The sequence below is a fragment of the Pelmatolapia mariae genome, linkage group LG13 (assembly GCF_036321145.2).
Source record: "Pelmatolapia mariae isolate MD_Pm_ZW linkage group LG13, Pm_UMD_F_2, whole genome shotgun sequence".
Taxonomy (NCBI): Eukaryota; Metazoa; Chordata; class Actinopteri; order Cichliformes; family Cichlidae; genus Pelmatolapia; species Pelmatolapia mariae.
This window is the reverse complement of record NC_086238.1, coordinates 35642888-35656212: the sequence shown is the minus strand read 5'-3', so window position 1 is coordinate 35656212 and position 13325 is coordinate 35642888. Positions and strand designations below refer to the sequence as shown.

Below are 13325 nucleotides of genomic sequence, written 5' to 3'. Positions count from 1 at the left end.
ATATTTTGTGCTGTTTACATATTTAATTAAATCTACATTTGACCAGTCTGAACCTATTAACCCATATAATTGAACATAAGACAAAAACACTGGTTCCCAGCAAAACCTGACCCAGACACTACTTATTTTTAAATCCTGTGTTACTTATACTTTTGGTGAAAGTAGACCAGCAATGAAGAAAAACTCAAGCTAGTTGTCTAGTCTAGCTAGTCCCCTACTTTGCATATAAACTTCACAAATGTGAAAACACGGTTACGGTTCATTTGTCCGGAGTTTTATTTGGAGAACGGTTTTAGGAGGGTTGAAACTGCCACTGTGGACAGAACAAATACAGAAATATTTACAGCATTTTAAAAAGAACATTCAATGAAAAATAGACCTTATATAGTGACACTCTAGGAAGCTGTATGTGTGCTACAGAGGTCACACTCCATCCTTTAGCTAATGCAGACTGATCCACGTTCTGCCAGGGGGTGGAGCCACAAGTTGGCCACCCATGACAGCTGTTAATGAAGACCCAGAGGGCTCGACACACACTCACAGAGCTCAAATAGTTTTTTTGCAGAACTGTTTCTCTATAGGGACACATTTTAATTGTAATTAGCTTGTATGCTTTACCAACAACTGGGGGAAAAAAGCTTTATCCACTGTTACAGATTTATTTAATCACTTGAGGGTTACCGTACATAAAAAGCTTATATAATAAGAGTAAATGAAGAAAAATCTTGGCCCTACAGTAATTGAAAACACAGAAAAATACTTTATTCTGTGCCAGCCCAATGTTAACCCATTAAATGGCCCAAGTTGGGAACCACTATAAAAATAGTGTGAATCCGCCATAGCATTCAGTTAGAATTAGCATCATCAACTGGGATGCAGTTTAACCGCTTCACAGTATATTTAAGGTGCCATGATGAAGAAGAACAAAAGCAGCATTAGTGATAGAAGGAACATGTAGATTTGCACTATAATCTCAAGGCTTTTCTGTTTACACTTAGTTTTGCTGACCAAGCATTCTCTTAATGAGTCTCATATAACAGAGCTTGCATATCATAAGAGTGTGTGTGTGTTGCAGGAATGGTTTGCATGTGTTATCCCGATGGCAGGAATCTGTTTTCAGTCAGTCTAGTTTTGTGTTCAGGATTTCGCTGTGATCACCGGTCCAGCCAGCATATAGAGGGGTAGCGCTCGCTCAGCGTCTTGCGCAGATGAGCGCTCTGCATCTTATCCCTGGTTTCCACCACACACTCCACCTGTCAACACACACACATACAGTTAGTCTTCTTACGTCACTCTCCGTCTCACACACACACTCTAGAATTAGGGCAGTGAGAGGTTTGCTTGTTGCATTATGCAACACCTTTCACCTCCTGACACTAGTTCTGAATAAGCAGTACAAATTGTCAGTGGAGACTGTGGGGGTAAGAATGCAGAGCCAGGAGATCACATGATAAGTCTGCTCCATCCCTGAGCTTTAGAAATGAAGGAGAATAAAACAAATCCATTATTTAAAAAAGCTAAGATGGCCCAAGATTTATAGTCATTTTACAGTCAAGTTACGTCATAACTTGACTGTTGCATAGCAACACTGTGTTTGTAACTTGCTAAAACAACAGCCAAAATTGGCTAATGGTTGTACCAGACCAAGTAAAGCTGTAGGTGGGTAGTGAACTGAGCAATGCTACTTTTTTATATCTTTTAAATATGTATTTGTATTTTTGGTCTTTTAATTCCCGCCAACTCCCTGACAACTCCAAGCCAAGAGTTCCACGGCAATAAAGGAAAAGTGGATGAGCGGATTGGAGAGGAGAAGGAAACAGAATGAAGTGAAGAGGACAGATTAGTCGCCTACCTTTGCCTTGAAGAGCTCTGACTTATCGCTGTGTCTACGATGGCAGACGTCCAACAACCTGGGAGGAAAAAGACAAAAGAGGCGAAGGAATGAATAAACTAAAGGTGGCACAGGGCAACGTTAAAAACAAAACCGATTAAGTCCGAATAGGTTCCTACTCTACCTGACGTCCTCTCTGGTCAGAACATCCAGCAGCTTAGCCATGTCTCCTGGCCACTCTCCCAGCTGCACTGAGAACTTACTGATCCGGTTGTCCAACACCAAAGCTCGGTCCATGCACTGCCTCACCACTTCCAGCTCCATGTTAGCACTGCTCACCACCACAGCCACCCTGCAGAAGACACAGAGGAAGGCTTAGTTTATCTGCAGCCAAAAGGATTAGCACTGCTGACATTGTTATGTTGCCAGAATGTGAGCTTTTCAGGCGTTAAGGAAAACAGAGTTAGGCTATATTTAAAATACATGTAGGTATGTATATATATATATATATGTATATGTATATATATATATATATATATATATATATATATATATATATATATATATATATATATATATATATCTTTGAGAAAGAAACATATATCTATATATATATATAGATATATGTTTCTTTTTTAGTGGGAATTTGCACTGTTTGAAAACTAGAAGGTCAATGAGTGAAGAGAAATTACATGGTTCAGGTAGGAAACCGTGAAATTAATACACTTGACCCATGTTACTAAATGTGTTATGTTACTAAGATACTAAAACATCAGTTAGTACTGCACAGACACAGAAACTCTCATTCCAAGTCGTAATATGAATGTTAGACTGACTCTTCCAGGTACAGGTATCCATTCTCTTTGGCCAGATGGCAGGCGTGGTTCTGGGAATCGCGGCCGGTGCGGCCGTAGGAGATAACCATGGCGCCGTAGTCTCTGTAGATCCTGAGGCGGGGCGAGGAGCAACTTGACGGCATGATGACAAACATCGGGATCTTCAGTTCCACCGCGTGGTGCGCCACGGCCATGTAGAAGTTACAGTCAGTGGCCACGATCACACCCATCCTCTGCTGCTCCTGCAAGCACAGAAACACACGCCTGACATATAATCACATGCAACAAATATGCACGCACAGCACACTTCAGTGGATCCTTTCAGCGTCTTTTTCAGCTCCCCCGCCCCAATGTACCTGCGTGAGGGAGGTGAGCAGGTACAGCACTCCTCTCTCCTTCACAGAGCCGGTGTAGTGCAGGTGCTCCTTCTTCAGGTAGATCTCCATCCCGTACTGTTTGGACAATCTGGAGTACTGAGCACACAAAAGAAGCAGCATATTTCAAGAGCTCCAGCAGCAAAAAACCACTCAGGTGCTCACATGCATGCTGAAATAGTTTTCACTTCATATAATTACTCCTGACGTATGAAATCCATGGTCTTTGCCCCGAGTCATGTTCAATTTTTATGTTATTTTTGCATGAATTCACCTTAACGCTGGTGCTCATCCAGCTCCAGGAGTCTCTGCCTGCTCTTTGCTTTTTGCCAACAGCCGTTAATCCAATCTGCTTCGCACTTGGTGGGCATAATGCAATATAAAGTATGAAGCAGATATGAGGGCTCCTCCTAATTTGGCTAAAAGCTGCAGTGCATTATTAGCGATGATGTCCCCATGAGGGCTTCACCTTTGGGTGATCTTTAGTTATTATCACCTGTTCCGCTAACAGTTTCATCACCAGTAGTTATGTCAAAGCAAGCCTCAATTAAAAGAGTTTTTCTTTGTGCGTTTTGTGGTTATTAGCAGCGACACACAACCACGCACAGTGAAAATGCAGAGATGTGCAGAGACATTATAAAAGAGGGACATGGCACTCCTGATTTGAAACTAATGGGAGGGTCTTGAATCAGCAAAAGTATAACGTCCAAGGACCCAAACCCACTCTAGAGACTAACTGAAACTAAACCCACCTAACCTAAAAGTGTAACTCTACTTCTGGGGGGGATTATTTGGGGAAAGCAAAAGCACATATCTGAGTTTTTTGTTTGTTTGTTTTTTCCTGGTGACTACTGAGACGGAGAGAGGTGGTTCAAGGTGGGTGACAAGTGACAAGGCCTTCTTCTAGAGCAACTCTGCCTTCATCACTCCATCAATTTACATCAATTCTGACACTTCTGTGTATCCAGTTTGCACTCAGATAGCATTACACTGTTGTCAGATCACATTTAACTTAAGGCATACTCTAAAATGAATCCCTAACTTTCCCATTTTTAAGCAAAAACAAACATGTTTAGAACCTGGTACAAAAAAGCTCTGCACAACTTAATTCTAACATAAAATCATCTATTTAAAATGTATCAAAGTAACACAGACCATGAATGCTTTGTTCAGTTTTTCCATGAGCAAAAATCTGCATCCCATTCAGACTAGTTCTGATATTAGTTCACCCTCTTGTGGTCCTTTTACAGCAATCTTCCTTAGATATGTGATGCCTGGCTGCTGTCCTGTCAAATTAAACTTCTGTCTAAACTGAAGGAAGTGATGTCAGCTCCCAAACAAAGGTCAAAGGTCACCTTTATTGCACGTTCTCCTGCACTTATTCTGTGTTAGTGTACCGTGCAAGGCGTCTTCTGCATCCCTGACTGGATCCTGAAGGCTGCCGCGCTGATGTCCTCGAAGCGGAGGTACTGGGCAGGAGGTCTCGGGATCATCCTGAACTCGCTGACTCGCCTGGTTTTGGGGGGGTCCATGAGGACAACCTCAGGAGCCATCACTACTTTGGTTTCGTGGACTTTCACATCACCGTTGAGAAGTTCTTCCACACCAAAGTCCTTCAGACGCTCCGGTTCAATAAGGGTGGGTCTGCGGCCCACGGTGACGTTACTGACGGGACCATATTTGTAAGAGCTACCGGGCTGACTGGGGCCCAGATACAACTCCTCTCTGAAAACCACAAGCAGGCATTAGGGGTGTCACTTAAAAATCATATCAAATCATATTCAGAAAACTAAAGTGTGCTTCTGCACAGCTGCTGAGTCCTTCTCATTTAAAACCATAAGATTACAGCTCCTGATCCTACCTTGGTCTTTTTCACAGTGTAAATTTGTAATTTTCTGCACACATACTACTGCAAGCTAACACAGCAAAATAACACACGGAGGCTTTAGCAAAGTACCACACAGTCATGAGCTGGAGCGCAGCGAGATTTGATTTGCATCTTCCAAACCCCGAAGATAAAAAGTGAGCAAATGTGAGAACGCTGATGTGAATATAATAGCTTTTCCAATTAAGCAGGTTGTTGGCGTCCACTAGCTCTCAAATCATAAAGGTTATTTCTCCCAAGTACGTAAATGCACCACCAGAGGGAACTTTTAAAACCGATTACTGTTTTCAGCTGCATGTTTTTCCACAGTGAGTAGCTTTGCAATCAGCTTGTATCTGGTTTCCAGTATTAAACCAGTCGTTTCGGAAAGATAGGGAATTTTTTTAAAACATTTTTTAACAGCAGGGTATGCTTTGGAAATAGTAACATAGTACTATATATAGTACAATAGAACATCTGTCAAGCATCAGATCTGATTTATTACTTCCTACTCATGACAAATTAACACAATTTTAAGATATAAAGAAAAACTAAAACCGGACCAACAGCTTAAGAAAACAATTTAACAAAAGTTTATTGGCACAAATTCTAATTTCTATCCTCTGGATGTCAGCCAGAATCTAGGGCGGAGTTGCGAGGCCTTTGGCAGACAGTATCAGCTGATATTTTCTACATTTTAAAAGTATACATCATCACTACAGCTCCAAGTTTTATTAATAATCGCACATCGTTTGCCCTCATAGATGTGAAGCAACAATTATGAGCATAATTCACCTGAAATATATAAAATCAAAGGTTTATTTACTCAAATTATTATTAATTTTTTTCACTATTCTGATATTTTATTAAAAAGAGAATCCATTAGTTGCAAACTGACTGATTAATCACTCACAATCGTCAGTCAGTGTGTAAATTAGTTGACTCCATTCAAGAGAATAGCACTAGAGTTGTTCTGAAGTGTAAAATCTCTTTCTGAGGCGTGCCTACAGTACTCCTGTTTCTCTATGTTGGAGCAGCTGACTGGTGACCGGCTCACGGCTGAGTAAAACCAGTTTCCCCTCTTCCAAACCCCACCCACGTCCCCACCTGTCATCCTTTCACCCCTATTGGGTCACTAGGTCACCTTGGGTTGCTGAGTCAAAAAAGACTCATCAGACTGTACCCAAAGCCTGGACAGGAAGTTTAAAAGTGTTTACAGGAAGTGCAGCTGAGTAAAGAGTGCATCTGACATGCTGAGCAAATCAGCAACAATCCAACAACAAAGCAGAAGTCAATAGCGTAGTAAGACTCGGATCCCTCGGGGTCGCAGCTCCTGAGCTCCTGTCCTTAAAAGTCGTTTCCATTGGCTCTAGTGCACTTAGCATCCACTTCCTGTTTCCTCCTGCTCCTCCTCGCCAGTGGTGCTAGATTTTCTTGAGTGCAGCAGCAGCAGGAGAATGAATGAATGAATGAATAAGTAAAGACTTTCCCCCCTGCTCCCTCGCCACATTGCAGCGAAACAGACTTCACAGACCTTCCATATGGAATAATTCAATAGGCAGAGCTTGGAGTAGAGACGCAGACAATAGCTGGCAGGGAAGCAATATCAACAACAGATGCGGCGCAGCGGCACTGGGCTCAGAGCCGAGCTGTGATTATGTGGCACTGAGTGACATGTGACACCGACGTGACAGCACAGAGTCGCGACCGCCGACCCCAATGCGTACGTAAGGTCTCTGATAGGCGTTGGGAATTAGCGAAGCATTATGGGAGCTTCAGCCAATGCCAGGAATATAAATATTGCAGAGAGATCGAAGCCAACTGAACACGTGTAGCGCAGGACAGAGGTGGACGTAATGAAGGGCGAGTTTTACATCGACAAGAGAGAAATGGAAAGGAAAACGAAACCGAGGCGTCTGAATTTAACCAAAGCTATTTCACCCCCACACATTTGATTAGCCTCCCGCATCTGTCTCTCTCTCTTCTGCTTTCTGTCTCACACACACTATTTTCCTCCCCCTTTCCTCTCCTTGGGGGCATTGAATCTTTGATCAGACGCTGAAGCTATAAACATTACCAGCTGGCCTTGTGCTCCACATAAAGAGGTCAGCCGAGTCGGGGGCGGAGGCACGGGAGAAACGTGAGGGGGTGGCGGGGGCACATTTTCAAGAGCAGTAACTCTACTCTGGGAGGCCGGCGGCGCCCACAGCAGACATCTGGGAGAACTTCTCCATTTCAGAGACACTCTGAATCAGCTGAAAACAAACCCTCCTCTGACACACACACACACACACACACCCTATCAAACACGCCAGAATAGACAAAAGGTTGTGTTCCTCTTTTCACAAGTGAGTAGTAACACTTCTACCATCTGTTTTCTTACGGGAAAATTATAGCGCAGCCACAGGTAGCTGTTTAAGACAGGGAAAAAAAATGGAGGCTGTCTGCGATCTTTTCCCACTCACAGATTTGTGTGTAAATCAGGGTTTGTGAAGGAAACCAGCTAAATATGCCAAAGCTGACCTTTCTGAGCTTTGCATTTGTCTCTCTGCTGCATGGATCACGTCGGAACAGGTCACGACGAAAGTGTTAATAACTATTCAGCTTCTGACAAGAGTGTAGTTTTAGGTTGCTGTAAGTAGGGGGAGGTTAACCTTGGGTGACTGACTGTTCGCTGTCCTGCAGTGCAGCTGAAGTTAGACCAGAAGGCCTTATTGCAAGAAAATCATAGTTGAGTGGATTCAGTTTTTCTCACCAAAACACACTGTGTGTTAGTCTTGTGTCTACAAAAGTGCTGAATCCATTTCCTTCCTCCTCATTTGCACAGCCAGTGTTTGAGTATTATGAGTTGTGCAATATACAGTAAGCATGGCTGCTTCTTCTACTGCTCAGCTGTTGAACTATTGCTAGGTTATTCTGAGCTGCCAACTGTTAAGGAGCATGAACGAGACATACCCTACACAGGAAGGTCTATGCAGTTGTCCACATGCTTCTGGTTCTTGCACATGCACAAAATAAACCAATCTGTTACACACTGATTAAACTCTTGCTTTAAAGCACTACTGGAGGTTTAAAATCTACAGGGTGCCTTTAGTCCTTTGCTTTAGCCATAGAAATGCCTGAAATGATACGAGAGAGGCCCATTCAGAGCTTTTGCCATTTGAAATTATTGGGATTTCTGAGCGCATTACACACAATGATTGTCATCTGACTCACAAACATGATCTGACTAAGCTAATAACACTGTCCAAAGTGCAGACTATAGAAAAAGAAAGTGATCTCATGAATTTAGCGATTTGGAGAACCTCGATCAGACATTTCCTGTTGCTGCTAATAAGACTTTCACAATGATGGGGGAATTTTAGAGCTAACAAACTGTTTCGAGTTCATCAGTACTGCTTAGATGTCTTGACTGGACAGCTCTCCCTAGGTCATGCCAGGGCATCCTAATTAGGTAATGTCATAAAACTGACTCTGTAAATCCTAAAAACATTACTTTCCTTATTTTTTTGTGCTTGATGATTTACTTGTGCAGTTGTCATCTTGTATTTTCACCAAACCTTTCCAAAGATTCGGGACATTAACTGCTACCCTGACACTGTTCTTTAAAATTTTATGGCACAATTATTAAATCCTTATTCTCCAAATGACTGTGAGGCATCCAGACTCTGAGGTAGCAAAGAAAGCCTAACTCACGATGCTCCCTCCACCATGCTCATGTTACTGCACATCCAAAGTAGCCTATTTCAAATGTTAGGCAATCTGCTATTTTGGCTCCTGGTTGGTTGAGTCACTGTTTTTGTTATTCAGGGTTTTTCATAAACCGGATTCATGAACAATGATTAAAGCAAGACCTGGTACTTTCAGTTACATCCTGCTTTCAGGAAGTAACAGAATTTATAGTAGTCATGGTGTAGACTTTCACATTTTCAGCAGTGTGGAGGTATTTCGAGGTATTTCACTGTAGTTACATCAAAAGATTTCATTTATATTTTTGGAAAAGTTTTTAGTTTAAAGAGAAACTGCAGTCATGTTAGTTGGCACAACTAAAAAAACCAGAGATGATGATGACATCACTTGCTCACTCTCACTGTTGTCACAGTTTGTAAAACACTTATTTGGAAGGTTTTACTGCACTTGGGATAAAACAACACTTAGTCACCAACTTCATTAATATTCTCTTAACCTGTTTGTCAGCTCCAAATGTGACATGAGTGCATGTAGAGAGGAGGTGGACTCACACTGAAAGCCTAATCCTTGTCCAATTCAATAAAGATGAATAACGTTGATATATATTTTTTCTTTGTTGTATTTTGAGCCTATTGTGCTTTATTTTCTTACCAATTCAATAAATGCCTACGTTATTATTTACGAAGGCTACTCTTGGAATATTCCAGAACCCACACTAATTGTCATCAAACCATACTGAACCATATATACTTAAGTGTCAAATCTCATTATTAAGGGTGCAGAGATCATCAAATGCTTATTAATGTAACAGTGTATCAGCAGATACTCTAAACCAAGGTATCTGTACTGAATCGGAGGAGGAAAAAGTTGGATCAGTGGACCACTAACAAACACTAACGTCACTGAACAACAAAAATAAAAGAACATGTTACCAAAGATGAGCCACTGGGTAACTAAACTAGGCTTAAGTTAAGCTACTGTGGCTGTGCCCACCTGAGGAGATATTTGGGGGAATTTCAACCACCACAAATGTGCTCTTGTGAGTTCTTCCAAAAACCCAACTGCACAGTACGCGATGTGGATAATGCTGCGTGTCAAGCAAATGCTGACCGGCCGACAGGCGGGCCGGAAAAGAGACGGAGCGGCGGAGTTCGTCGGGAACAGGAGAAGCAGCAGGAAAAGTGCAGACAGCGACAGTGTTGTTTTTAAACACTCAGGTTGACGTCACCTCTTTGTCTGTTTATAACTTTGCTCTTTTCCGTGGCTGACTGATGGACCGACAAAAGCACAAGAGCAGCCCACAGAGCGGCTGTACGACATATTTTTGACTGCCCCCGTTTGACAAGAGATGCTCTCTGCAGGTAGATGGGCCGCCTAAATCTGTAAGGTAGAGTCTGCAAGTTACCATCGACGAAGCATAATTTCTCCAGAAAATGTAAATGGCAATCTGTTAGAACAAACAGTCAAAGTTCACTGTGAAACTACTTAAAAAATAAAAGTCCACTGCAAACTTCCAGGTAAAGCCAGCAAATGACAAGTCGTTTAGCAGTTAAAACTGGTTGATTAGTTGTTGATTAGTCTTTTGGGAACGGTCTAATAGTTCCCAGTGAATAATTAGTTTCAAAGGCACAATTTTTGCTTAGTTTGAGGTTGGTAGTACCTGCCAATGTGGCCTTTAGAAATTCTTCTTGGAGCCTTTTTCAGCTTTTTTCCAACCCAACGCCTCCCATCACCTTTACTGGAACACCTGACTCTGAGTAGCTTCATTAGCACACAGGTTCATGTAGTCTCCAAACTACACTGTCAGTACATTTCAGACAGTCATCCAACCTGCAAATGTTTCTGTAGACAGATTGTGTTTGAATATAATTCTTTTTCAGTTCTTGATTTTCATTTTCAGCTGATCTGCTGATAACTATCTCCTATACAGTTTTCAGGCCCCTCTTCTGTGGAACCAGCTTCCAGTTTGGATTCAGGAGACAGACACTATCTCTACTTTCAAGATTAGGCTTAAAACTTTCCTTTTTGCTAAAGCATATAGTTAGGGCTGGACCAGGTGACCCTGAATCCTCCCTTAGTTATGCTGCAATAGACGTAGGCTGCCGGGGATTCCCATGATGCATTGAGTTTTTCCCTTCCAGTCACCTTTTTCACTCACTATGTGTTAATAGACCTCTCTGCATCGAATCATATCTGTTATTAATCTCTGTCTCTCTTCCACAGCATGTCTTTATCCTGTTTTTCTTCTTTCACCCCAACCAATCACAGCAGATGGCCCCGCCCCTCCCTGAGCCTGGTTCTGCCGGAGGTTTCTTCCTGTTAAAAGGGAGTTTTTCCTTCCCACTGTCGCCAAAGTGCTTGCTCATAGGGGTCATATGATTGCTGGGTTTTTCTCTGTATTTATTATTGTGCTATCTACTGTACAATATAAAGCGCCTTGAGGCGACTTTTGTTGTGATTTGGCGCTATATAAATAAAATTGAATTGAAAATTGAATTGAATTATAATCAATAATGAAAAACACTGATGAAGACTTTGCATACGTATCCAGTCATAGTGTGAAATACGACTAAGAAAACAAGCAAACAGTCAAATCCCAAAGATGGAAGCACCAAATTTTGACATAACTAATATGTAAAGAGTTGATGTGCTAACTGCTTCCTGTTTAGCTGCTGTCGCTTAGCTGTTCACATCAAACCGAAACCGTCATAAAAACCAAATGATAACTTTTACACTAAAAACAAATAATGGAGGGTCTTTCCCATAAACACACCTCAGTGAGCTTCTGTGTGCCGTGTGTTTCACGTAGCTTCCTCCATCTGTGTGTACCCTGGCTCTTCTGCTGAGTGGAAACATTATTTTGTGTGTGTGTGTGTGTGTGTGTATTATAGTTTTAACTCTTGCCCACTGAATGGCACATTGTAAAGAAAAGGCCCAAGCATTAAGCAGCCCTATTAACAAACCTGTGACATCACTACTGGACATAGGAGCCCTGTTCTCCACATAATAGAACTATTGAAACCCCTTCACTACCATCACTGTCCATGCCACAGCACACTCTGGCAGTTAAAGCCATGTGCGAAACCCATCACCTGTTGCAGCTTAGTGTCTGGCCTGAATATGAAGCCTGTGGGCATTTCGAAGGCACTGTTGGATAGTTATTGGTCCCAGGAGCACATGGGGAGACCGAGATAGAGCTGGAGCGTGTGTGCGTGTCCTTGACGTGCTTGGCACAGAGCCAGAGGAAAAAATAAACTTTACCTGACCAGCTGTGTCATACAGTCCCAACAAGTACTGCTTTCCTCCGACGTTGACGCTCACTGTAAGGAAATGACAAAGAGCAGTTTAGAGGAGGAAGCAAGGGGTGAGGGTGGGGAGTGCTGGTGGGTGGGGGGGTCCCAGCCCCTCTGTGCTATGAAGACGGCAAATAAGTGGTTTTGGTTATAGCAACAGATGCAATGCAGTTGGAGGAAGAGTGGTGGGGTGGGGGGGTCTCTAAAATCTCTCTTCTGTTAGATTCGCATGTGGCCAATTATCAGTGAGCACAGAGCGGCAGCAGTTCAGCATGTCACGCTATTATGAGATAATAAAGACAGAAAGGCGAGCAGCAGAACTGTGTTCCTACCTGCATAATGATCAAAGACCGTGGGTACATACTCCTCTGGAAAGGCGTCATTGGCATAGCTCATCAGCAGACACGTTTTACCCACCGCACCGTCTCCGACCACGATGCATTTTAACATGATAGTACCGGTTCCGTTTGCCATGATCCCGACCTTCCCAACGACATCATCGGCCCCTGACGCCCTTGTTATCCCGACCTCCTCCTCCTCCTCTTGCTGCTGCTGCTGGGCGGTGATCCACGCACGGCGGGCATCACCAGCGTCGGAGGCGGACTGCGCGGCTCACCGAGTCGGGCTGGAACTGCATCGTTCTCCCCTCCTCCCCACCACCCATCAGGTTCTTCCAAATGTCAGTGAGTTCCTTTTTTTTAATTTTATTTTTTTGTACTATTCTTTTTGTCAGAAAGAATAAGATCCCCTCGGCCCAAGCCGGTTTTCAAATAAGCTGTCTCCTTAAACCCAATATCGGAAGCGTTTTATGGGAGAAGCAGTCTGCCGGTACTGCATGTCCACCGTGCCCGCTCCCCGGTGCAGCCTGCGCTCTTGCTCCCTGGCGCACTGTGCCGCTGGTGGATAAGGTGGGTGCGCTTAGCCTACTGAAGAGGCGGGGCTTGGGTTTAAAACCAAGGGGCTCCGGATAAAGTACAGTCCGCCTGCTGTGAATGCCTGGATCACACAGTAATTAGCCATTTACGCTTCATTAGAAGGATCCTGTGTGCAAACATTAGATTTCTCTTAGGGGGTGTTACAGGAAATAAAACAATATCCTGCTTTTGAGATAAACTTACCATTAGTTTCCACACACACACACCATCTGAATCTTTCTCAGTCCAAGGCTGGTACAAAGTTTATTGGCTTATAAGCTTCACAGTAGGATGTCCATGGAAGAAAATGACATTAAACCTCATTTAAAGTATCAATAAATCTTTAAATAAAGACAGTAGTGATATATGTTGGCCAGACATGCATGTGTCACTGAACACTTGTTAATAAAATGAAAGAATATGCCCAGCCTGTCAGTTTAGAAATGGTGTAACCTAAGTCTAAGTCAACATTCAGCCTCTAAATTTAGGCGTCTCCCTCTCTCTCTGTTTGCGTTTCACATGA

General features: G+C 42.8%; 1 protein-coding gene across 1 annotated transcript; it reads right to left on the bottom strand.

Annotated features, from left to right (window-relative positions):
- Nucleotides 1–258: 258 nt before the first annotated feature.
- On the bottom strand, nucleotides 259–12772 carry LOC134639887 (uncharacterized). Its single transcript, XM_063491400.1, has 8 exons — nucleotides 12221–12772; nucleotides 11857–11915; nucleotides 4439–4766; nucleotides 3024–3140; nucleotides 2668–2909; nucleotides 2016–2183; nucleotides 1853–1910; nucleotides 259–1253 (listed from the first exon to the last, which is right to left on the bottom strand). Exons 2-8 carry the CDS (start codon nucleotides 11871–11873, stop codon nucleotides 1155–1157), a joined length of 1029 nt encoding a protein of 342 aa, XP_063347470.1. The 5' UTR covers nucleotides 11874–11915; nucleotides 12221–12772; the 3' UTR covers nucleotides 259–1154.
- Between the last annotated feature and the right edge of the window lie 553 nt (nucleotides 12773–13325).